Source organism: Monodon monoceros, unplaced genomic scaffold (genome assembly GCF_005190385.1).
Source record: "Monodon monoceros isolate NGI ecotype Baffin Bay Population unplaced genomic scaffold, NGI_Narwhal_1 Super_Scaffold_1, whole genome shotgun sequence".
In the NCBI taxonomy this organism is placed as follows: Eukaryota; Metazoa; Chordata; class Mammalia; order Artiodactyla; family Monodontidae; genus Monodon; species Monodon monoceros.
In genome coordinates, this window is record NW_021703765.1 from 61,214,552 (window position 1) to 61,238,194 (window position 23,643).

The 23,643-nt window shown below is 56.9% G+C and overlaps 2 protein-coding genes across 3 annotated transcripts; one reads left to right on the forward strand and one right to left on the reverse strand.

The window, feature by feature from the left end:
• Window positions 1-936: 936 nt before the first annotated feature.
• On the reverse strand, window positions 937-9,582 carry P2RX6 (purinergic receptor P2X 6). Of its 2 annotated transcripts, none has more exons than XM_029231917.1 (12): window positions 9,524-9,582; window positions 8,629-8,779; window positions 6,864-6,935; window positions 3,912-3,987; window positions 3,628-3,721; window positions 3,446-3,526; window positions 3,227-3,368; window positions 3,029-3,138; window positions 1,615-1,708; window positions 1,481-1,546; window positions 1,234-1,311; window positions 937-1,145 (listed from the first exon to the last, which is right to left on the reverse strand). In XM_029231917.1, the coding sequence occupies exons 1-12, from the start codon at window positions 9,577-9,579 to the stop codon at window positions 1,062-1,064; spliced, it is 1,104 nt and encodes a 367-aa protein (XP_029087750.1). In that variant the 5' UTR covers window positions 9,580-9,582; the 3' UTR covers window positions 937-1,061. The 2 variants fall into 2 exon arrangements, with proteins under 2 accessions (XP_029087750.1, XP_029087741.1); XM_029231908.1 differs by having other exon boundaries at window positions 9,446-9,582.
• Window positions 9,583-10,476: 894 nt separating this feature from the next.
• Window positions 10,477-22,257, forward strand: LRRC74B (leucine rich repeat containing 74B). The gene is given in 13 exon segments (XM_029226622.1): window positions 10,477-10,615; window positions 11,207-11,342; window positions 11,745-11,881; window positions 12,712-12,918; window positions 16,051-16,081; window positions 16,083-16,159; window positions 17,374-17,445; window positions 17,448-17,487; window positions 18,517-18,545; window positions 18,548-18,588; window positions 20,139-20,234; window positions 20,943-21,015; window positions 21,018-22,257. Coding segments are annotated over 13 exon segments (1,137 nt in total). The 3' UTR covers window positions 21,077-22,257.
• The last annotated feature ends 1,386 nt before the right edge of the window (window positions 22,258-23,643 follow it).

Below are 23,643 nucleotides of genomic sequence, written 5' to 3' on the forward strand. Positions count from 1 at the left end.
CATGGGGAGTTCTCCAGCGGGCAGGACTCACACCCTGTGAGGACGTCACAGCCAGATCCAGGCCAGCCTGCCGGGGCCTCTGGAATTTGTTTGGGGCATTCCTTCTGGCCACTGGGCTCCACCCGAAGCGAAGGACAGGGCCTCCTTCGAGCAGTTGCCTCGGGCTGGTTCTTAGGTGTGTGACCTTGGGTAGCAGTGAATTCCAGATATACATTCTCCCCACCCCCACAGTTCCAGAAGGTTGAGCTGGGTGTCACCAAGGAGCACACAGACGGTCCCAAAGGACCCAATGACCACCAACTCAGCTTCTCCATCCTCTTCTCCCAATCCCAGCCCTCCACAGTCTGAGGGCTGCCACCAGGAAGGGCTGGTGCATGCGCCATTGCCAGGTCCTAGTGGGTTGGGTCATCTGCCTGCCCCAGTCTGAATTCCATGGATGACCCCCCCAAACTGGGTGGGGACGAGCCCCAGGTACCCAGCACCAGAGCAGCGGAGACAGCCAGCCCTCTTGTCAGACCTCTTTCTACCCTGCCCTAGACTACAGCAGCACAGACCCTGGAACGGCGCTGAGAGGGTAGGGGCTCTACCTACAATGGGGGTGCTGCCAGGGGAGAGGGCTAGAGCCTGCACAGCCAGTGGAGGGTCTGTGCTGACCACTGGTGAGTGAGCCGCTGCTGGAAGCCCTGGTGACAGAGCTAGGAGAGAGTTCTCCAGACACAGCTGGAGCCCTTGTGACCAGCGCCCTGGGACATGTTCCGCTGCAGGTCTCTGTGCAATAGTAGCTTCTGCTGCTCCCTGGGCGGTACCCTGCCGAGGCCAGAGTCAGGGTAGGGACAGTGTGCCTGGGAGTTGAAGGATGGAATTCTCCCACTCCCTGCCCTGGTCCTGCTGGGGCTCCATCCATGAGGTTCCCAAGGCAAGGCCCCTCCCTTCCCAGCCCCGAGCCCTGACAGCAGGGAACAGGCCTCAGGAATGGGCCAGCAAGCAGGCGCCAGGGCCAAGGCTTTGGTGTCCAGCTCCTGGTAGCAGCCCTGGCTGTTGGGACAGGCGCTGGGGCCCCTCTAAGGAGCCTGGGCAGCCAGATGCAGGGGTGCAGATGCCAGTTTTGTCTGCTCAGGGCTGGCGGTCACCTTTGGAGCTTTTGCCTGCAGATAAGGACAGCAGGTCGGGGCTCAGGCCGACGTTCCCCAGAAGTGTAGCAGAGCCCAGGCGCCAGGCAGGCCAGCAGCTTACCTCCTCATACTTGGTCCTCCAGTAGAAATGAGCTTCTCCATCCACGTACAACAGCAGCAGGTCACACAGGAAGGTGATCTGGGAGAGGCAGGACTGACCTGTGTCCCGGCCCCCAACCCGCCCTCCCGCCACCTCCCCAGACCTCCCCCCCAACTAGACCTAACGTCAGGGGGCTCGGCTGTGCCATCGGATGGGCCTGGGCCCACATTCACCGAAGCCAGAGGGAGCACACTTCAGCCAGACTCACCACGCCCAGCCAAGCTGCTCCTGTGCCCAGAGTGATGAGTGTGGGGATGAGCCCGAACTTCCCTGCCTGAGAGACCTGGGTAAGCCTCTAAGCCGTGCCTGTCACCCCACACCCACCCGCCCCTGCCCACCTACCCGCCCAGTGACAAGGATGTCAAAACGGATCCCGTAGAGCTTTAGCAGACTTCGGACCTCCACACCTGAGGCCTCCCACCAGTGAGTGGCCGTCCTGGGGGCAGGAGAGAGTCTGGTGGCCTGTTCTGCCCGCTTCCCGGCCAGGCTGGCCCTCCCAGGCCTCCATCTTACTCACCCACTGACTCCACAAACCCCCAGCCCTACCCTGAGTCCTGGGTTTTTTGTTGAGGATACAGGGAAAGAGCAAGCAGGACCCGCCTCTCAGGAGCTCCCTGCCTGCTGAGGGGATGGGGTAGAGGGGTCTCTAAATAGACGCCTGCAGTGGGGGCAGGGGGAGCTGGGGGGCAGGCCCAGGGCTGTGAGGGTCCAGAGGGGGTAGCTCACTCTCCCCTAGGAACCAGGGAAGGCTTTCTGCAGTGGGGACACGCAGGTTGGTTTTCCAGGGATCAGGAAGGAGTTCTAGACAAAGCAGTACCGGCGAGAGCACAGAACTAAGGGGAGCAGAGCACAGGTGGGGGCCAGCTCCACATAGCTGCAAAGGGCAGGGGAGGTCAGTGAAACCAGTCCAGGCAAGGTCCGCTTGTGTGTGTGTGCACGCAAGTGACGAGGTGACATGAGGTGGCAGAAACATAGGATCCCACTGGGCAGCAGCAGGGGAAGGTCTGCTTGGGAGACTCAAAGGCATGAGAATAAATGCAATGCAAGTTCCTTGAGTACACCCTGGACTGGAAAATAAAAAGATTTCGGACTATTATTGGCACAATTGGGGAAATTTAAATATTAGGTTCATTCTGCCAGTGTTAAATTTCTTGAATGTGACAACAGGACAGCGGTCACTTGGGAAAGGTCCTTATTCTCAGGACAGCCTGGGGAAGGGTGAGTGTCTGCCGGACATCTCCTTACTTTCAAATGGTTTGGTCTGAAATCTATCTAAATATATCCAGCTCAGTCTAGAGAGGAGAGAGAAAGCAAACGTGTCAAAATGGTAAAAACAAAAAACAAAAAAAACCCTGGTGAACCCAGATGACAGCTATATGGGTGTTCACGGTACTAATCTTTGAACTTTTCTATAGATTTTTGTAATTTTTTTGATAAAACCTTAAGGGAAAAGTAAAAAAGAAAGCCCCCTGTGCAGTGGAGGGAGGTGCTAGAGGCAGGATGGGGGAGGAGGGGCTGGGGGAGGGGTCCCAGCAGCAGCAGGGGTGTGGGGTGGAGGAGATAGGGCTCAGGAGGGAGGCTGGATGGAGCCTGTGTTGGGGGTCGTGGAGCTGAGACCACCTCCTCCTTCCCCTGGGCCCCCCTCCCACATATAGTGGGCATCCAGAGTTCTGGGAGGGGTGGTCTGTCCCGGCCACCACAGGAGGACAGGCAGACAAGAACCTGGCTCAGAGCAGGTGGGCAGTGGGGGCCGCACCTGAAGTTGTAGCTCCGCTCCTGCAGCTGGAAGGAGTAGTGGGGCCAGCAGTCAGAGGCCCTGGTGTCCAGGTCGCAGTTCCAGTGGACGTGGATGCCCATGGCACCGCCCTGCACACAGCACAGCACTGCTCCACCGGCTTGGGGCCCGGGGCCCTCTCCCAGCCCTCCCGGAACCCTGCCCCCTCCACAGACCCACCAGCAGCGCCAGGTCCTCAAAGACCCCTCCAGCGGCGGCCATGAGGTCCCTGATGCGGAACACAGGGCAGGAGGGGCTGGAGCGCGGGTCGTAGCGGCAGCGCTTGAAATATGTTGGGTCCTGGGTGTCCAAGGCATTGGACCTGAAAGGGGTGGGCGAGGGTCAGGCCAGGCAGGGGACACAGAGGGTCTTCGACCAGCCAGGACCTTCCCACCTTACTTGGAGAAGTTAAACTTGCTGAAGGTGACGGTGTTTTTGATGAACAGCGTGAAGTTCTCGGCCTGGACCAGCAGGGGCTTCCTGTGGGGCAGGGGACAGGGCGGGGGGGTGGGGGGGGGGCGGCGGTGAGTGGCAGGCTCTGTGGTCCTGGGGCAGGGATGGAGGATGCGGGGGAGACTTACACAGGCACAGCACCACTCTCCACTGGGCACCAGCCCCGGATCTCACAGGTCCTGTGGGTCCCGTTGAACACTACGCACTGGCCCGTTTTTATGCCTTGAAAATGCAAGACAAACTCCAGGCCCTCAAATCTCCATGGGGCCTGGGGAGGGGTGGGGAGGGGGCCGTTGACAGAGAGACGCAGAGGCACCATGTGCACTGATGAGCCACCCAGGGTCCCACCAGGCCCCCGGAGCCCCCACTCCAGTGGAAGCACTGCAAGGTGGGGGTTGGGGGGGCCGGTTACCGTGGCTGTGGGTCCCTGTCTCCCCTTCAGGACAGTCCTGGTCGGCCCAGCAGCTAGCCAGCGGGATGGAGGGGTGCTAGGGGTGAGAGAGCAGACTTGCCAAGGGCCGAGGGATGCCTCCTCCGTGACCTGCCCTGCAGTCCACAGGGACACGCCCCTCCCTGCCTTAGCCTCTCAGGGATCCCTGAGTTTGGGGGCCCAAGAGAAAGATGGAGGGTGCAAATGAAAGGGGGGCGCGAACAGCCCTGGCTGGGTAGGGGTGCAATTGCTGTATTCCAAGGCTGAGCAAGACTCCTGCCCTGCTACTTCTGTCGGGGCAGAAGTGGTTCATCCAGGGGGACTGCCCTGCCCTGGTGGTGCAGTGGATAAGACTCTGCGCTCCCAATGCAGGGGGCCCAGGTTTGATCCCTGGTCAGGGAACTAGATCCCGTATGCCGCAACTAAGAGTTGGAATGCCGCAACTAAGGAGCTGGCAAGCCACAACTAAGGAGACCGCCTGCAGCAACTAAGACCCCACACAACCAAATAAATATTTTTTTAAAAAGAAGTGGTTCATCCAGGCCTAGCTCCTCTGGTCCAATTCAGAGGACAGAACAGGGAAGATGGCAGGACGGTGGGGAAGGTGAGTTCATGCCAGGGCGGAGGTGCTGGGGGCTGACCAAGGGGGCGGCCCTGGTGGGAGGGGCCTGGGAAGTACACAGGCTCCTCCCTTCCCTGCTGGTTCTTCTGTAAAACAGGGACATAGGTGCCTGCACACAGCGACAGAGTTCTGGGGATCAGCCAAGAGGGGAAGGTGGTGAGCTTTCCGGGGGTCCCAGGCCCCGAAAGGAAGGCACAGCCCACAGACGCAGTTCTGTAGTTCTGTCCCGGCTGAGGCTTGACGCTGCTGCCCAGGGCACCCAGTTCAGGGGCAGCAGGGGGGACACAGCATCTGGTGGTAAGAAGGGCTCAGGGGCTCTGAGCCAAATGTGATTAGAGGGCAGAGGACAGTGTGGAGCCACCTGCTCTGCCTTGCTGTCCCTACCTGTGTCCTGAATCTGCCCCTCTTCTCCACCCTGGCTGGGCCACCATCTCCTTTGTCCAGACCCCATGGTGACCAACATGGGTCCCCATCTCGGCCTCATTCTCCTCCATCCAGCAGCCTGAATCATCCCTCCCAAGGCACAGAAGATGAAGTGCCCCTCCCCTGAGCCCCTCTGCGCCCCCCATGCTCCTGTGATCAAGCTCAGCTCCACAGCAGGGCTCTTGGGGCCCTGATATCTTGGGCTCCACCCTTCCCACTCCAGTCCAAACAGGCTCCAACCCCACTGAGCAGCAGGTGACCCCAGAGATGCCTCACCCCATACAGCAGGGGCCTTTGCCCACGCAGCCCCCTCTGCCTGGATAGCCTCAAGATCCTGACTGAGTCTCTGAGTCCAGTGGGAAACCCTTCCTGAGGCCCTGAGCTGGCAGAGGAGGCGCCTCCCTGGGGCTCCCAGCTGCAGCCTCTGCCCCTGTCGCAGGACCTGGCATCGTGGCTGGGCTGTCTGTGCAGAAGCTCCTTGGCGTATGCGGGCTGGACTTCTGCAGCCCCGGGGGAGGCTCAGCAGGTTTCTGAAGCTGTAACACTACAGGGAGCACGGTGTGCTGGGAGGGACCAGACGACCAGGACCCTCAGAGGAGCTGCTCTCAGGAAGCCGGGTGGTCAGATCTGGTGGTCAGTTTCATGGGACAAGCCAGAAGCTGGGACACAGGGCAAAGAGGAATCCCATGGATTCCAGAAAATGCAGAACCATGGCCCCAGAAAAATTTCAGGACAGTCCACACACTGAACAATAAATAGGCGTCGTCTGAGCATTTGGAAAGGGAAGGACATCATGCGTTTGCCCAGTGCACACACATCACCTCCTCTGAGGATGGGGCAGACCAGGGACATGTGACATCCCCAGCAACTGTGGTGGGACCAACGACCAGGACTTAGGGGCAGGGACCACACAGTTACTCTCCAGCCCAGCAAGCAATTAACTTTTAGCCTCGATTAAAGAAAGATGTCACCATGGAGGTAGGCTTCCAAGGTTATGTCCTGGTTCCTGACTGTTCAAACAAAATCCACAGCTAGGAAACTGTACACTTAAAAATGGTTAAGATTGTAAATTTTATGTTACATGTATGTTATCACAATTTTAAAAATTGGAAAAAAATCCACAGCTGGAGAGAAGAGTCAGTGGGCTCTGTGACAGAGGCTGGATCCCTGGGACATCCCTAGGCAAGGGGAAAAGGTGAGATTTCAGGGGGAGGATCTGCATTTCTGGATAAGAAATGGATCTGAAGATGGCAGGAGACGGGCTTGACCACAGTTGTAGTGAAAAGTACCCAGAGACCATAAGGGACCCTGAGTGCAGCATAAGCAGGAGTGTGCTGTTTGCGCACAAAAATGGAAGCTGCCCCAGCACACATTAATAGAGGCTGTGCGTAGAAAAGGGCTTGCCTGGTTTTTTTTGTTTCTTTTTGTTTGCACTGGGTCTTCGTTGCTGTGTGCGGGCTTTCTCTAGTTGTGTCGCGTGAGGGCTACTCTTCATTGTGGGGCGCGGGCTTCTCATTGTGGTGGCTTCTCTTGTTGCAGAGCATGGGTTCTAAGCACATGGGCTCCAGCAGTTGTGGTGCGTGGGCTCAGTAGTTGTGGCGCAGGGACTTAGTTGCTCTGCAGCGTGTGGGACCAGGGATCGAACCCGTGTCCCCTGCATTGGCAGGCGGACACTTAACCACTGCACCACCAGGGAAGTCCCCCAGCTTGCCTCTTGCTATTATAAGAGCCCACCTGAGCACTGTGCCCCATTCTGGGTGTTACCCTGACAACCTTCAGAATGCCCAGAGGTGGGACCAGGATGTGGAGGGGCCTGGACACCTCATGGGGGACAGCAGCAGGAGATTCTGGAACTAGGAACCCGCTGGGAAGCCCTCAGGCAGCCTTACCTCTGGGCATCTGCCCTGAACTTGTTCTGGCGTCACAAGGAAATTGGTCACCAAGAAGAACACGTTCTCTCCCTAGAAGACAAGTGTCAGGGTTGGTCTCTGCTCCCCGCTCCCATCGGGAGATGCCAGAAGCCAGCAGCTTGGCTTGTGCGGGAAGGGGCCCTGGCCCCATAGGGTCATCAGCCCTGAGCCCCAGGAAAACGCTCTCCAGTGAGGCAAGGGAGGCAGAGACAGGAGGTTGGCTGGGCTGCTGGCCATTTCTGAGCCCATGTGTGCCTCCCACATTCATTTAGTTGCTCAACCAGAATTTTCCAAGAGCCTCCTGCTTCCAGGCACTGAAGATCCAGGCTAGTGGGGAGGTGTGCCCCTCACTGCAGGCATGGCCAGGGGCCAGGGGAGCCGGAGGTAAGCTCTGTTTGGACAAAAGATGACTGGAGCCTCTGTGCTGCACACGAGAGCTCAGCGGGTGTGGGGGATGCACGCCCAGGAAGGGGAGGCGAGGGCTGGGCAGAGGCAGAGGCAGCGGTATGGTGGTAGTCAGGATCTAGAGGGGCTTCGTGGCCACCATCATGAAAGGAAGCCTCCTAAGGGTCAAAGGTAAGGGCTGGCAGGCTCAGCCTGGATGCCGCATGGGGACCCACCAGATACCTCAGCCATTCAGGGATGGTGTGAGCAGTTGTGAAAGCTGTTAGGAAATGGTATGAACAGGAGGGAGGGACGGTAAGGCATCCAGCAGGTCCAGCCTCGGCACTGGTGGATGTCATTGGATGACAAAAGGCCACACTGGGAGAGGGAGATGATTTCTCTTTGGATGTGGCGGGTGTGCACCCAGGAGGCAGCTGTGCTCAGGGCAGGTGGTCACCGGGGTTAGAATTTGGGCACCGGCAGGACAGAGGAGGAAACTAAGGTTGTGGACGATCGGGTGGAAGGAGAAGTTGCCGGAAATGCAGCATGGGAGGGGCAGAGGAGGAGCACTCGACAGCAGTGTTCCAGGTCAGAGAAGAGGCGTCCAGGAAGCTCCAGGTCTCGGCACCCTGCACCCCTCTCACCTCACCCTCAAGCTCAAGCCTTGAGCTCCTAGACACTCCTCTCCTTTCCAGATGCAGACTTTTATTTTTTTCTTTTCCATTATGGTTTACTACAGGATACTGAATATAGCTCCCTGTGCTATACAGTAGGACCTTGTTGTTTATCCATCCTGTATATAAAGGTTTGCATCTGCTAATTCCAAACTCCCAATCCATCCCTCCCCCACTACCCTCCCCCTTGGCAACCACAAGTCTGTTCTCTATGTCTGTGAGTCTGTTTCTGTTTCATAGATAAGTTCATCTGTGTCATATTTTAGATTCCATATATAAGTGGTATCATATGGCATTTGTCTGTCTCTGCCTGACTTACTTCACTTAGTATGATCCTCTTTAGGTCCATCCATGTACCTGCAAATGGCATTATTTCATTCTTTTTTATGGCTGAGAAATATCCCACTGTATACATGTACCACATCTTCTTTATCTACTCCAGATGCAGACTTTGTAAATGCATCCCTCTGGTCTGGCTTCCCAACACATCACCTCCTCTGCATGGAAACCTCTTACACATCCCTGAAAGCCCTGTCCAGACACCACTCCTCTGTAAGGCCCTTCTCGAGCGTGGCCCTGTGACAGCACCAGCACCCCCTCTGGCATCACATCCCTCTCTCGCACACACTCGGTGCAGGGATGGTATCAGAGGTGCCAGTACCTGGCAGCAGCACCAAGTCACCCACCTGTGGTGGCTTCACGAAGTCAGCCACATCCCACAGCCGGTTCCCCAGCTCCTTGATCTGGGTTACGGAAACCCCTTTGAGTTTGGTGATGACAGAAATCTGGGGGTCCAGGTCCTGCTCCTGGTAGCCTTTTTTGGCGAGGAGGGCCCACCTGAGGAGGAGGCAACAGGTGGTATGGTATGTCCCTGGCACACGGCAGATCTGGGACCACCTGCTCAGTCTCTCCCCCGATACCCTCCAGGCTCCCAGGCCAGCATTCAGGGGCCCCACCTCCTCCCCACCTCATTTCCCACACCAAACACCCTGCACAGGCCAGAGGCTCTGGCCATGCATAGGAGAGCCAGTACCCTCACCAGGCACCCATGGGCTTGGAGATGCCCACCACCACCTCCTTCACCAGCCAATCCCCTCCTCCTGCCCGGCCTAGATCCAGCTTCCTCTTTAAAGACTACCCTGACCCAGCTTAAACTGGTCTCTACTGGGGGCCTTAGTGCTTCAGCTCTCACAAGTGTCAGGGACTACCTCCTGCCGGCCGGGGGCCTCCTGTGCAGGGATGGGGGCCCATCCTGCTCTGTGCCCAAGCCCAATATGGGGCTGGGAACAAGGCACAGGAAAGAATGCAGGTGGGCACCCAAGCACACAACCTGCTCTTACACCCCACTGGCCTCTAGACAGACGGAGAGCCTTCCTTCTGCCCACCTCCTGACCTGCTCCACAACCACCAGCCCAGCCCCTGAAGAGTCAGACCTTCACCCCTCAGCCCAGCAGGACCAGTCGTGATCCCTCCGGCTAGCACGCCCAGGAGCCGTTCTCTTACCCCACCACGTAGACCATGACCCCCAGCTGCAGCAACCTCTGCAAGGCGCCCACCCGCCAGTTCCGGGTCCTCACATACTTTTCCGTTTTGTAATCCAGAAGCCCCCAGCCCACCACGGCCCCTGGGGAGCCCATGCTCCCAGATCCTGCCGGCGGCTGGGGCGCGTGAGTCAGCACAGCAGCTGCAGCCACAGCTGAACAGGAGGTAAAGCAAGAAGCAGGCGCCAAGCCGGGCCAGGCCAGCAGCTATTAAAGGGACACTCAGGACAGGATTCAGCCTCCACCTCCCAGGCCCGACCCCCCGTTGCCCTGGGCCTCCCATCCGCTTCAGACTCCCTCTGCTGGGCCCCAGACACACAGAGAGGCGCAGTCTCTGTCCACTGCCCTCTGGCCTCACCTCTTTGGGGTGATGACAGGTGGGATAGGTATTGTGAGAGGGCGGCATGGGCCAGCAGGAGCCCAGAGGAGGACAAGGAAAGCTTGCGGAAGAAGCAACCTCTGAACTGACACTTGCAGATCTTAAGTTCAACAAGAAGCATTGGGGAGGAATGTTCTCGGTGGAGGGAGCAACATATGCGACGCTAAAGCGTGTGAGAGCTGGGACTCACAGAATGGGAGCGAGACCCTGGCTCCAGAGAGGAGGTGGCCAGGCCCTGCAAGGTCCCCCAGCCTCCTCTGCGACGCCCCCGAGGAGCTGCCCCACCCCCAGTCTCTGGAGTGGAAAGGGGGCTATGCTGGAGCCGCCTAGGGCGACGGGAAGACAAGCCCGCCACGCGCCAATCGCTCCTGGCTGCGAGCAGGTCAAGGTCAGCCCGGGGCTGCAGCGTTGTCCGCAGCAACCAACAACTCGGGGTCGCCTGGGCAACTGCCGCCCGGGAGGCTCTCTATTGGCTGTAGCGGGCGCCTGTTCGCCATGCGTCGCATCCGATAGGTCGATGCACCGGAGGGTCTGCCCACATCCCCTGGCTGCGCTCCCGATGCAGCCCTCGCAGTCCCGGCCTCGGTGTCCGCGAGTGCAGAGTGGAAGTAACCATGAGGGGTCCCTGCGAGGGGCCTGGAGAGAAGGAAGAGCTGGAGGAAGGGGCGGCGGCGGCCGCTGGGCGTCCTGCAGGGGTCCCGGAGGCCCACAAGGCTTCGGACGCGGATTCGAACTCCGACCAGGAGAAAGAAGGTGCCTACGGGTCGGGGGGCAGGCTGGGGCCAAGTAGGCAGGGGACCCTGTCCAGCAGGAGCGCATCCCTCCGTGGACACCTTCGGGGCAGCCGGCGGCCGCTCCAGCCCTGTGCCATCTCCGTAATGTTCCTGGAGGCATCAGGAGTTCCACGATTAGAACAGGCTTCCAGAATGATGTTAAGATGCAAAAATCCTGCCAAACAGTCTAAGAAGGGCTGTCCCACCCTGACATGGGATCAGGGCTGGGTTTTCCCAACCCTCAGGAGAAACTAAAGTAATGGATGTATAGAACTTAGAATTGCTTCAGCTTCCTTCCCCATAAAATGTTCATAAAGCGTATGTGGTCTGCAATCCAGCGGAAGACACAGCATGCACTTTGGTGTCAGACAGGCAGGGTAGGGCCAGGATCAGCTGCTATAAGCTGCATGACTTTGGGGAAAGGATTTGCATTCTCTGAGCCTCAATGTCCTTGTCTGTATGTGGGGGCAACAGTCCCTACTAGCAGGAGGAAATGCCTCTAGAAGGAAAACAAGGCTGCATAGTGATGGAGGCAGGGGAGGGGTCCACATCCATCCCTGTCTCCTATCAGGCACCCATAAGCTGGGAGAACTGGGCAAGGATACCCTCTACCTGAGGTCTTGCTGGGCCCACAGCGTCGTGCCTGCTTCCTGCTTTCTGCACCAAGGGAGCACCCCAGAGCTCAACCTGCAGCACTGTGGCCTGGGGCCCCAGCTACCCCTGGAGGGATGCTGGGGCCAGGCTTGGAGGGCAAGGACCTGGGAGCAGCAGCCATGGGTGTGGTCCCTTCCTGAGCCCATCCACACACTCCTCGGCCTTGCTCTGTACCAGGCATGTCCCATCCCCCACAATGGGTGACAGGTGGGATCGGGGCTATGACAAAGTTCAGTACAAGGGCTGGGGAGCCTGCAAGCGGCCCATAACTTGCTGGAGAGTCAGCGAAGCTCCTGGGTGGAGCCTATAAGGAGAAGCAGGTGTCCCTGGGCCTGTGGGAAGGGGAGGTCCTTCCAGCTGGAGGGCACCGAGTGGGCTAAGCCCTGCAAACAGAGCCTGGGTACTGGCTAGCTATCTGGGGCCCTCAGCTCTGGGAAGGTCTCAGGCCCCTCTCTGCCCCAGGCTGCCCAGGCTCTGGCTTCTGTGTTGACCTCCAATCCCTACATCAAGAGGCTGGAACTTCGGGACAGTGGGCTCTGTGGGGCCGGCACGGAGGCCCTGGCAGGTGCTCTGAGCAAAAGCAGTATCTGTGGTAGGTGCCGTGCCTGGGACAGGGGGGCAGGCTACCCCCACACCGGGCCTTGTCACCCCCCGACCTGCCGGTGTTGCTGGGGGCAGAGCCTCATCACAGGGTGGGGAGGGTGGGGTGGAGTTAGACCCTCTGTGGTGCACCCAGTGCTGGACCCCTCCTCTACCCTCTTCTGCTAGCCAGCACCCCTGCATACGTCATCCTCCCAGTGCCTGAAGGCAGGTGGGAGAGTGCGGCACAGAGGGTCAGGGGCCGGGCAGTGCGGGAGGCAGGGTGCTGGAGTTTGTCAGGGCTGGATTCAAATGCCGCCTCTGTGGCAGGGTGACCCTGGGCAAGGAGCCAACCTTGCTGAGCCTCAGTTTCCAATCTGTGAAGTGGGCCCAACAATGCCACTTAGACCTTGGGTATGTGGGAAACATATGCTCAGCGGAGTGTCTGCTCACATATGAGCTCCATACACAGCCACCTGGGCTGTCACTGCCAGTCCCCGGAAATGTGGCAGTGGGGGCTTCTGTGGGTGGGCTGTGTTATGCCACGCACAAATCATCAGCGGGGTGGCTGCATCTACATCGCAGACGTCCTCCACAGCCCCACAAAGTAGGTGGTTTTAGCCTCTTGACAAAACTCGTGGAGACATGGAGTGGGGGTTGAGGTCTGGGAAGCTGCCTGGGGCCGGAGGGGACCCAGCTGATGGGTGGCAGACTCACCATCCACCCCTGGACAGTCTGACTGCAAGGCCCCTCCTGCTGTGTCAGGCCTGGAAGGTGTGCGGGAGGGAGGAGGGTGATGCCTGGCTTTGGATCCCACCACTAAGGAGTGGTGCTGGCCCCCAGATGTGGACCTGTCGGAGAACCAGCTGGGAGCGGTGGGAGCCTGGGCTGTCTGTGCCGCCCTGGCGGTGAACCCGGCTGTGCAGAAGGCACAGCTGGCAGGGAATGGCCTGGAGGAGCAGGTGGCCCAGTACCTTGCTGAACTCCTGTTGGCCCACACAGGCCTGAAACCCCTGGACCTGAGCTATAACCAGCTGAATGACCAAGCAGGTAACATCCGGCCACTGGCCAGGGAGACCATGGTGGCACTCATGTCCATCTTCCTGAGGCAGGGTGGGTGGAGTAGGCAGGACCACTCTGAGCATCCATGCTGTGGATCCTGCTCCCCCCCCCATCCCCGTACAGAACTCTCAGCCCATTCCCCGAATGTCTTACTGCCCACCACTGCATATGCTGGGTGCTGACAGCCACTAGGGATCCAACCATGAAGTATACTAAGTCCCTGCCCTCAAGGAACACACATTAACAAGATAACTCTCCATAATTATTGTGTTACAAAAGAAACAAACAGGGCTTGATTCTAGAGATGAATGTGGAGCCCCTCCCCGCTTTAGAGAGGTGACCACTCCGGAGGACTCTGTAAGGAGGAGATGTTTAAGCTGAAATGTGCAATGGGGGAGGAATCAGACATGGCAAGACCAGAGGGAGAGCATTTCGAGATGAGGAACTATTTCCCAGGCACACAGACACCAGTGTGACTGGGCTACTATGCCAGGAGAGAGGGTCCAGCTGTGGGATGGAGAGACAGCAGGGCCGCAGAACTACAAATCATGGCAAAAGGCATGAGGATTTCATTCCGAGTGCTGTGGAAGACATCAGTGGAATTCCTTGATCTTACCACTTTTGTTCATGCCCCAGGGCCTTTGCATGGGCTGGCTGCTTTGCCAGGAATATGCAGTTCTACCTGCCTGTCCTCAACAACCCCAATTGATTTTAAGAATCACCTGGGACCCTGGGTTAGGAATACAGATTCCGTGGCCCTGGGCCTCCTGAACCTCTGTATCCTCTTGGGGGAGATGTGGGTGCATCTGCATTTCAACAGGAGCCCCAGGAGATTTGTCTGATCCAGAAAGTTCAGGGATCACTGTTCTGACTGCTTAGTGTGAGTGGGGGTGGCGCCAGCCTTGGCTTGGGCGAATCAGCCCTAGAGTTTAACTGCCAGAGAGACAGTCTGCCTTCTAAGAAAACTGTTGTGAAATCAGTGAAATTAAAAGAGAAACTCTCGGGCTTCCCTGGTGGCGCAGTGGTTGAGAGTCCGCCTGCCGATGCAGGAGACACGGGTTTGTGCCCCGGTCCGGGAAGATCCCACATGCCGCGGAGCGGCTGGGCCTGTGAGCCATGGCCGCTGAGCCTGCACGTCCGGAGCCTGTGCTCTGCAATGGGAGAGGCCACAGCAGTGAGAGGCCCGCGTACCGCAAAAAAAAAAAAAAGAGAAACTCTCCTTGGTGGTTCAGTGGTTAAGAATCCGCATGCCAATGCAGGGGACACGGGTTTGAGCCCTGGTCCAGGAAGATCCCACATGCCGCGGAGCAACTAAGCCCGTGTGCCACAACTACTGAGCCTGTGCTCTAGAGCCTGTGAGCCACAACTACTGAGCCCACTTGCCACAACTACTGAAGCCCACGTGCCTAGAGCCCGTGCTCTGCAACAAGAGAAGCCACCGCAATGAGAAGCCTGCGCACTGCAAGGAAGAGTAGCCCCCGCTCGCCACAACTACGGAAAGTCTGCATGCAGCAACGAAGACCCAACACAGCCACACACACACACAAAAAAAGGTAACTATAAAAACATTAGTTCAAAAAAAAAAAAAAACAGAAGCTCATTTAAGACTTTCAACAAACTAAGGGTAGGCATCCCTCTGGGCCTGCACGGTCAGAGCGTTAGCACAGGAGAGGCAGTGAGGATGGAGGGGCTGGAAGGCAAGGCCCCACGAAGGCTGCACGGCAGGGATGGGCTGTTTCCCCAAATGGGGATCTGTGGGTGGGACAGACTCCCTTAGGGGTCTCAGTCTCCCCACCTGACCCAAGGCAAGGGTGGCACCTACCTCATGGGTTGGCTGCAGGGGTCATGAAGAACAAGCATTGGAACTACAGGAGGCCGATTCATGCATATAGAACTTTCTCACCCTCCAGCTGTTCAGCAAAGTGGCGGACCACCGCCCTCCTCTCCCAGCCCTGGAGTGTCTGAGGAAGAGCAATGTACATGTCTGAGAACCTGCGGGTGTCATATCCAGGGCTGGATGCAGGGTGTGAGCCCCCTTCTCTGGGAGGTTCCCTGGGAGGCAGCCCAGGGAGTCCTCACTGTCCTGCAGGGAGCTCTCCTAGGTGCTAACACTTCTGTGGAACTGGTGGCTGAGCCCTCTGCTCTGGGCATTTCTTCAAACCAGCCTGTGCTGGGTGCCGGCACCATGGACAGGGGTCAGATTCAGATCCCTCGAGGGGCTCCCAGGTGTGTGGGAGAGACAGGCCAGGCAGAGAGGTCTAACAGCCAGAGCCTGGAAGGATGGAAGCACAGTGGACATGGGGTCCACAGTGGCCCGGCCCAGCCTGGCGGAACAGGCAAGGCTTCCTGGGTGAGGATGAGGAGCTCTTATCCAGGTGAAGAAAGGGATCAGCAGGTCCACACGGGGGGCAGCTGGAGGCTGAGAACTGGGACCAGGTCAGACCAGCTAAGTGTTGACAGAGTGGAAAGTGGGGTGGGTGGGTAGGACTTCTGCCCATTTTATGTGTAAAATATCTCTCAGCTTTCTTACCCACCCAGCCCTGCTCTTTCCTTTTCTACACCACTGCCTCCTCACTGCCACAGCTGTGCTGGCCCTGTCACCTCTTGTGTAGACAGTGGCACAAGCCATCCAACTGGTCCCCTGGCCTCTTGTCTCCGCCCCCTCCCACCCACCTTCTCACTTCTTAACGCATCTCTCGAGCGCCCGTCACTCCCACCTTCCTCCACTGGCTTACCTGGCCAGCCCAGCGCCAGGCCTGTGTGCATTTCCACAAGCACATCCGCTCCTCCCCAGATCCACTCTCCACGGTGCCTGCCCACATGCACAGTGTGTCCCTCAATCTTCAAGGTTCTCTCTGCTTTCTTGACCCCCTAGGCAGGGTTGGCCCCCACTCTGTCCCCACACCTCCCTGTTGTGGTCTGTAATAGCTAACATCCCATTAACTTATATTTATAGCTTCTCCAATAAATGTGAATTCCTTGAGGGCAGAGCAGGCCCACGTGGGGTTCAACGCCCTGACGCTGGTGCGCAGCAGAGACCCCAGCCCACAGCGGGCATCGGTATCACTTTCTGAAGGAATGAACAGAGTGAATAAAAAGTCTGTCTTGGTGTTTCTGAAGGGGAGATGCTTGGACCAGCCCTGGCAGAAAACAGGACTCACTGAGCTTAACATAAGCTGGAATCACCTGCGAGGCCCAGGAACTGTAGCCTTCGCCAGGGGACTAGGGGTATGAGGCCTCGCCCAGTAAGCCCCTCCGGCCTGTCCTTTGGGGGCAGGTCTCCCAGACGCCAGCCCCCCATCTTTCGCAGCTCTTCAGAAATGAGTCTTGGATCTTTTCAGCAGAGCTCAAAGAATGTGTTTTGTTTTGTTTTTTTTTGCGGTACGCAGGCCTGGCCCTGCTGTGGCCTCTCCCGTTGCGGAGCACAGGCTCCGGACACGCAGGCCCAGCGGCCATGGCTCACGGGCCCAGCCGCTCCGCGGCATGTGGGATCCTCCCGGACAGGGGCACGAACCCGTGTCCCCTGCATCGGCAGGCAGACTCTCAACCACTGCGCCACCAGGGAAGCCCTCAAAGAATGTTTTTTCAGGTGATTTTCATTTTCCTGGCTCTACTTAAGGACGACAACATGTGGTCTCCCTGTGCCCACTCTCATGTCACTAAGTGAGGCGTCCACAGCTGAATGTCGCACACCTTCTGAGACATCACATACAGGCGGCCGGTGGGGACACTATGCAGTCCAGTGACACATGCTCACCGCTGGGCAGATGCAGATGCTTCCCTGAGATGACAGCCTTGCGCCCTGGGATCCCAGCACACACTCTCAAACACCCTGCCTGCTCCCTTGGGTCTTGTGGTTCGTAGGCCTTGGGAGTGGGCAGCACAGGCGCCTGTGATGCTTCTGGTGGCGGCTGCCTCTGTGGGATCCTCCTCAGGGAACAGCAGCCACTGCCTTGCCCTCTGACAGGGCTGACCTGGGGTCCTGCCCCACAAGGTGACAGATCAGGCTTTGTGTCCCCAGGGCACCCACGAGCTCCCACCCTCCTCCCCATCACATTTTCCTGGGTATGTTTCATCCAATAGCCCTTCACTGGGGTGCCCTCTGGGCCCTGGGCTGCGCTGTGCCTTGGGGGCCCTGCCCTTGAGAGGTCCCCACTCGGGGCGGGGGGAGCTTGATCACTGTGTCTCTAGGGCCTGCTGCCCAAGGAAGATGGCCCAGTCCTGAGGCTCGTTCGTATCCACACCCACCCTCTGTGCTTGCTTCTGGTCTTTCCACTCTGCCAGTCACCAACGTCCAAGCCCCAGGGCTCTCTTCTGGAACCTCTGTGGTCTTCTGCTCTCTGTCCACGCTCTTTGCTCCTCGGGCCTCCTGGGCTCGGAGGCTGGGGACTGGCTTCCTCCACCTTCACATGTGGTCCCATGGGGTTTCTGCTTTGCGTCCGTCAAACATCTTCCCGAAGGTCTTGGACATCTCGTATAATGGCTGTGGGGATCCGGGAGCCTCCGCGCTGGGGGAGGGCTCAAGACCAACAACATGTTGGAGGAGGTCTACATGAGGTGAGAGCACGGGGTGCCCCGCCCCTGCCTCCAGGCCCACAGCCACCCAGGGACTGGGGCTCATCTTGCTGCTGTTTACCACTTCGTGCCCAAACCTGCCACACGCACTCATGGTGGGGCCGCAGCCACAGCCCAGCTCCATCCTTCTCACTCAAGTTCCTCCTTTGTAATTGGGACTTTTAACGTGTACTGCGAGGCCAGGGGCTGGGAAGTGCAAACGCGTAAGGCATCTTCAGCAGAGCCTGGTGCAGGGGTGGGTGGGGTGTGTGCTCCACACGAGTTTTCCTCCGTTTCAGGAGGAGTGGTCTTCTTTGCCCAGCACACGGCTGCTGAGGGGGCCTGCCATGGGTGGGCTGCTCCTCCAGGCCCTGGCAGGGTCCCAGGCCTCTTGGGAAAACCAAAGCGGGAGCCACAGCCCAGAGGGAACGGAAGAGGCCAGACAGGTCATGGGCTACTGCGGCTGAGTCTCACACCAGGGCTGCCGGAATGAGCTGGGCCTGCCTGCCATTGGCAGGGACATGTGCTCCATCCTGCCCACTTTTCCTCCTTATGGAAGGAGCCATGGCCAGAGGAGAGATGCTGAAATTCAAGGTCAAGCTGGGGTCTAAGTTAGAGGGACATGGGGCTGACTGTGGAAACAGAGTGGCCGAGAGCAGTGCTGAGGCCTGGAGTTTGTGCCCATCAGGAGTAGGAAGAGGTGGGGAGGGAGCTGGGTGGCTGTCATGGGGATAGGAACGGGGTGCCAGCTGGGGCAGGATGTGTGGGAGCACCTGCTGAGTGCTGAGGGCCAGGGAGCAGCAGCTGGTGCAGGAGGTGGGGGGAATAACACTCTAGGTGTGTTTGCTGGGCAATCTTGAACACCGAAGCCTCTGATGAAGCTTTTACACACTGACCTGCCCAGGGCCCCTGGCGTGTGCGTGAAGCTGGACCTGGGGGCTGCACCAGCAGCTCCAGCCAAGACCCTGGGGGCAACCTGGCTCTGCACAGTTGTTTGCAAGACAGTACCATGCACACGCCTTTCTGTTGCAGCAACAACCGCATCTCTGCAGTGGGAGCCCTGACCTGGGCCTGCAGGTCAACCAGACACTGAGGATTCCTGCTGTGAGTGCTAGCCTGATGGGGAAGGCCCTGGCACAGACCTGCCTGTGCCTGTCCACACAGACCCTTCCCCCACTACATCTCCTCACCCCAGTGGCAGTGGGTACATGGGTCCCAGAGCCCAGGTGGGGTAGGGGGCCCCCTGGCTTCCTCATGTGACAACTTCTTCCCCTTGTCATTCACTCACCCATCTCTGGCTTGACCCAAGAACTCCTTCAGACTCCTCCCCCTCCATCCTTCCCTCTTAGCTGCCCCTCCCCCTCAGCCCACTGGAGTTGTGCTCTGCTGAAGATGGCCAGGGCCACCTGGCTTCCCCTCACCTTACCCTGCTCTTCCCCTGGCTTTGCTGGAACCCAGGGGCCATCCAGGTATTCTGTCTCCAGTGGGGAGGGTGTGGCTGATCACTGAGAGCAGAGAACAGAGAAGGGAGGGAGGAGTAGGCCCACAAAGACCACTGTACCAGCAGCTCTGGGGGCATCCAGCCCTGCGTGGCCCTCAGCTGGCACAGGAGCCCCCAGCAGCACACCCTTCCCCAGCCTGAGGCTCACTCCTCTCCTAGCTCCGGCTGAAACCCAGACCTCTCTCTAAGCTCTGGGTCCCCATTTCCAGCCACCTGCTGGACCATCCTCCAGATGGGAATAGGCACGTTGGATTCTGGGAGTCGAACCTGAACGTGTCGTCCCCCTGAAGGGCTGCCTCTAGGTGGGGGTTCCTTCCCACTGAGTCAGAAGCTGGGGGCTCGGCACAGACCTGCCTGGGGTCCAGTGCTGAACCCTCCCTTTCCACATCTTCCCTCCATCTCACCTCCTGAAGAACAGTGTGGGGAGAAGGGGGGAACGGGGCTGCCTGCTTCTCCTTCTCACCTCTTCCTGTTCACTTTCTTGGCCCTTCCTTCCCACCTGCTTCCAGGTGATCTTTCTACACCAGAAACATGCCCCTGCTTTAAATCTGTTGGGCACTCCCCTCTGGACAAATCCAAGCTTAGCGTGTCATTCACAGCATGTGGGCTCTGGGCTCTGCCAGCAGACCCCCCCCCCCCCCGCCTTGAGGCACATCATTCTCAGCCCAAGCTGCTTGCAATTCTCCTACCACACAGTGCAATTTCTCAGCCCTGCTTTGATCCTGAGGCTCTTCTTACTGAAATGCCCAGCTCCACCCACCACACCTGTAAAGCTCAGCTCAGGGGTTTTATCCCCGCCCACCCTTTACCTCCCAGGGAGGGTTGGTGCACCTGGTCTCATGGCACTCTTCACATTATACTTTTATGTTTCCTTTCCTCTCCTCCCTGTACCGGTGAGCTCTTTAAGGGCGGGGTGTGTCTTGTGTGTCTATGTCTTTGGCTCCCAGCACAGAGTGGGTGAAGGGTGGGGGCTCAGTCAGTGTCCACTCCCTTCCTTTCTTCCCCGACTCCAGTTTCACCAAGGGCATCATGTCTGAGGGAGGTGCCTTCTGAGCTGAGGGAGTGGAGCCGCCCAGAGCCACATCAACAAAGATGAGGGACCCCTCCCGCCTCCCTGGGCTCATCGTCTCTCACCTGTGTGTGTGTTTCTCAGGTGTCCAGGAATCCCATGCGAAGTGAAGGCTGCTTTGGTGTTCTCAGGTCTGTCCAGGCTAATCCACTGTCTGCCCTAGAGCTGCTGGATTTTTCTGTAAGAACTTCTCATGAAACTCATCTCTGATCCTCCCAACAGCCCTAGGAGGTATAATTTCCCCCATTTTAGAGGGAAAAAAGTGGGGATTAGAGAAAGAGTGCCCAGCGCAGATACATGGTGTGGCCACATCCAAGTTCAACCTGGGTCATGATGCCACTCGGACTCGCCTCCCACTCCCGTGTGGGGTATCACGATGGTCTCACCTCAGACCCCTGCCTGGGTTCTTCATTGGCCGAGAGAGAATAGGTGGCTTAGGGGGCACAATGCTCACTGCTCACCAATGTTTGGATTTGCAGGTTCAGCTCTTGCAAGGTGGCCCCTCTCCCTGTCCAGTACTGGCTGCAGGTGCTGGAAGATTCACTTGGGGAACTGCACAGGAGATGAGAACCCCTTTTCACTCAATTTTGCCTTTTTAATATAGAAAAAATGTCACTCTTTTCTAAGGTGGTTAAACATTAAGGAGAGAATCCCCAAATACAAATTATGAAAAGAGTCTAGTCACAAATCACTGCTTATTCTACCTCTGATTTTTTTCAACCCAGGCCTGAGTCAAAGCCTTTCCAGAGATGTGTTTACAGCTTCAATCCTTCAGGCTTGGGACAACTAATGCCCTAATAAGCTTCTTTGATACCTTGGGTACATAAGTAAAACAGTCAAGTTCTCAGAAAGTGATAACGCACAGCCTTGTAATGGGTTTCTCCTCAGGATATCCATGTGAACAGAGAGTTTGATGACCTCACCAGCTCAGTGAAGGTCATTCTTCCAGGGCTTTACATAAAGCTGCCCACAGAGTGGAGTACAAAAAAGAATTCCTGCCCGTCTTCAGACCGTCTCAATGACTATGTTGTATGGTTTCCTCATCTCTCCCATTGGCCACTTCAACTTTGAGATGCCTTTCAACACATGAGTCTGCACCGAGTCCCCATGTCAACTGGGTGGCAAGTCCTACGGAGCCGGCCTTCATAGTGACTCAGACACTGGTACTAATCGGGGCCTTCCTTTGTTCTCACTCATTCGTGTAACACAAACTTGTATTATATGTTGCACACTGAGCTGGGCATGGGGTCAAAGATGCCCAAACAAGACCCTGCCCTGGAGACCTTTGGACACAATTAAAATATAAGGTGGTCTGCAACTGGCATTCTCAAAGTCAACTTGGGAGAAGGCAAATGGACACAGCTTTTTTGGAAGGCAATTCATCATCATGCACCAAGAGCCTTAAAACTGCCTGTCCTGCGATCCAAAGTTCTGACTAATCTGCTCCACAGAAATCACCAGAGATGCATGGAAAACCGGATGCCCAAAGATGCACATGCAAATGCTGTTTATGATATGAAAATTGAAAATAATCTAAATGCCCAATAACAGGGGATTGGTTTACTACAATTTGGAATTCTGTAAACATTAAAAGTCAAGTGTTCGAAGAACATTTAACAGTTTGTGAAAATGCACATGATTGATGTTAAGTGAGAAAATCAGGATAAAAAAATCACATGGTTTGTCTGGCAGCTCCTCAAAAGGTTAAACATAGAGTTGACCATATGACCCAGCAATTCCACTTCTAGAGAAATGAAAACACACAAAGCATCTGAACCATCTGAACACAGATGTTCATGGCAGCATTGTTCATAATATTCACAAAATGCAAATACCCACCAACTGATGAGTGGATAAACAAAATGTGGTATACCTATACAATGAAGTATTATTTGGCAATAAAAAGGGATGAAATCTGGGGTGATGGAAATGTTCTAAAATTGATTAAGGTAATGGTTGCACAACTCCATTGACATACTAAAAGTATTTGAATTGTATACTTTAAACACGTGAATGGTATGGTATATGAACTGTGGCTCATAATAAAGTTGTTTAAGAGAAAAAGGAATGAGGGACTTCCCTGGCAGTCCAGTAGTTAAGACTCCAAGCTCCCAATGTAGGGGGCCCAGGTTCGATCCCTGGTTGGGGAACTAAGATCCTACATGCCGCATGGTGCCACCTGAAAAAAAAAAAGAGAGAAAAAGTAATGAAGTCCTGACACATGTGACAACATGGATGAACCTTGGAAACATTACGCTAAGTGAAAGAAGTTAATCATAAAAGACCACATACTGTACTTCATTCATATGAAACGTCCAGAATAGACAAATATACAGAGACAGAAAGAAAATGATAGGTTGCCTAGGGCTGGGAGAGGGGAGGAATTGGGGATTGACAGCTAAAGGGTATGGGTTTCTTTGGGGTATAAAAATGTTCTAAAACTGATGGTGGTGGTGGTTGCACAATTCTGTGAATATACAAAAAAACCATTGAATTGTGTACCACTTTAAATGGGTGATGTCTGATATGTGGATTATATCTCAGGAAAGCTATTAGTAAATAAATAAATACATAAAATCATGTTGTTTGGCCCAAATTGTATGGATAACAAATGTATACATGTATATACTAGCAGGAAAAACAAACAAAACAACCCTGGTATATTAACAATGTTTGTCTCTAGGTTGTGGCTTTATAGATTTTATTTCCTTTCTGTTTTTCTGCATGTTCCACACTTTCTACTCTATAAATGTGTGTTACTTTTAAAATCAGAAAAATTAATTGTACTTAAGAAATGGCGGGTGGCACAAGCTACAAGTCAGCTGCGCGCGCTACGGCCTGAAGGAGGGCACCCCCGTCCCCAGGACGAGGCCCTAACGCCCTGAGACCGTGTTCGGAGCCGGGAGGTGACTGAAGGTAAAGGCCCCCGATCCCGCGGGATAAGCGCCCCTGAAGCCTGCTCTCCCCGCCCCACGCGGGGCCGCTCCGGACAGCGACCCTCAGGCCTCCAGAGCGGTGAGACAATCTCGCGGTTTGAGCGCGGGGGCGGCGGGACCGGACCAGAGGCGGCGGGACCCTCTCCTGCTTCCCCAGAAGACTCTGCCTTACTCCAGCCCGTCGGACTGCCCGCGCCCTCAAGATAGGACACCGAGCGCTGCCCAGCCCGGTACCTCCCTCCCCTCCCCGCTCCGCCCTGCGGGCTCCCTGCGGCGGCTCCCCCAGCGGCGCCCCCCCGCCCCCCGCCAGCGGACAACAGCCAGGTTCGGCTAAGTAGACAAGGTCAGGCCTCCTCGAAGCCGCCTAGCCGGCGTAGACAGAACAGGAAACCGAACACCACTCCCACCTGAAGGCCAAGATCTCGCGGGAACACCCACCTGCGCTCATCCTTCGGCGTCCTCGCAGCCTTCCCGCCAAATCCACGTCCAATCAGAACGCGCCACACTCTGGGAGTCGCGTGCTGACCAATAGGGAGCGGGATTCCAGACCTTGGCCCGCCCCATGGTGCTCCAGACCAATGGGCGTTGGCGGCGGCGCGTCCTAGGAGCGCGCGGCGCGGCAGCAGCAGTTGGGCGGCTGCAGCTGTTGAGGT

Coding starts and splice junctions, on each gene's coding strand:
- P2RX6 (XM_029231908.1), bottom strand. CDS start 9,579: ATGGGCTCCCCAGGGGCCGTGGTGGGCTGGGGGCTTCTGGATTACAAA. Junction 3,527..3,627: donor GAGAGTGGTGCTGTGCCTGT/GTAAGTCTCCCC, acceptor CCTGCCCCACAG/GAAGCCCCTGCTGGTCCAGG. Junction 1,312..1,480: donor GAGCAGCTTGGCTGGGCGTG/GTGAGTCTGGCT, acceptor TGCCTCTCCCAG/ATCACCTTCCTGTGTGACCT.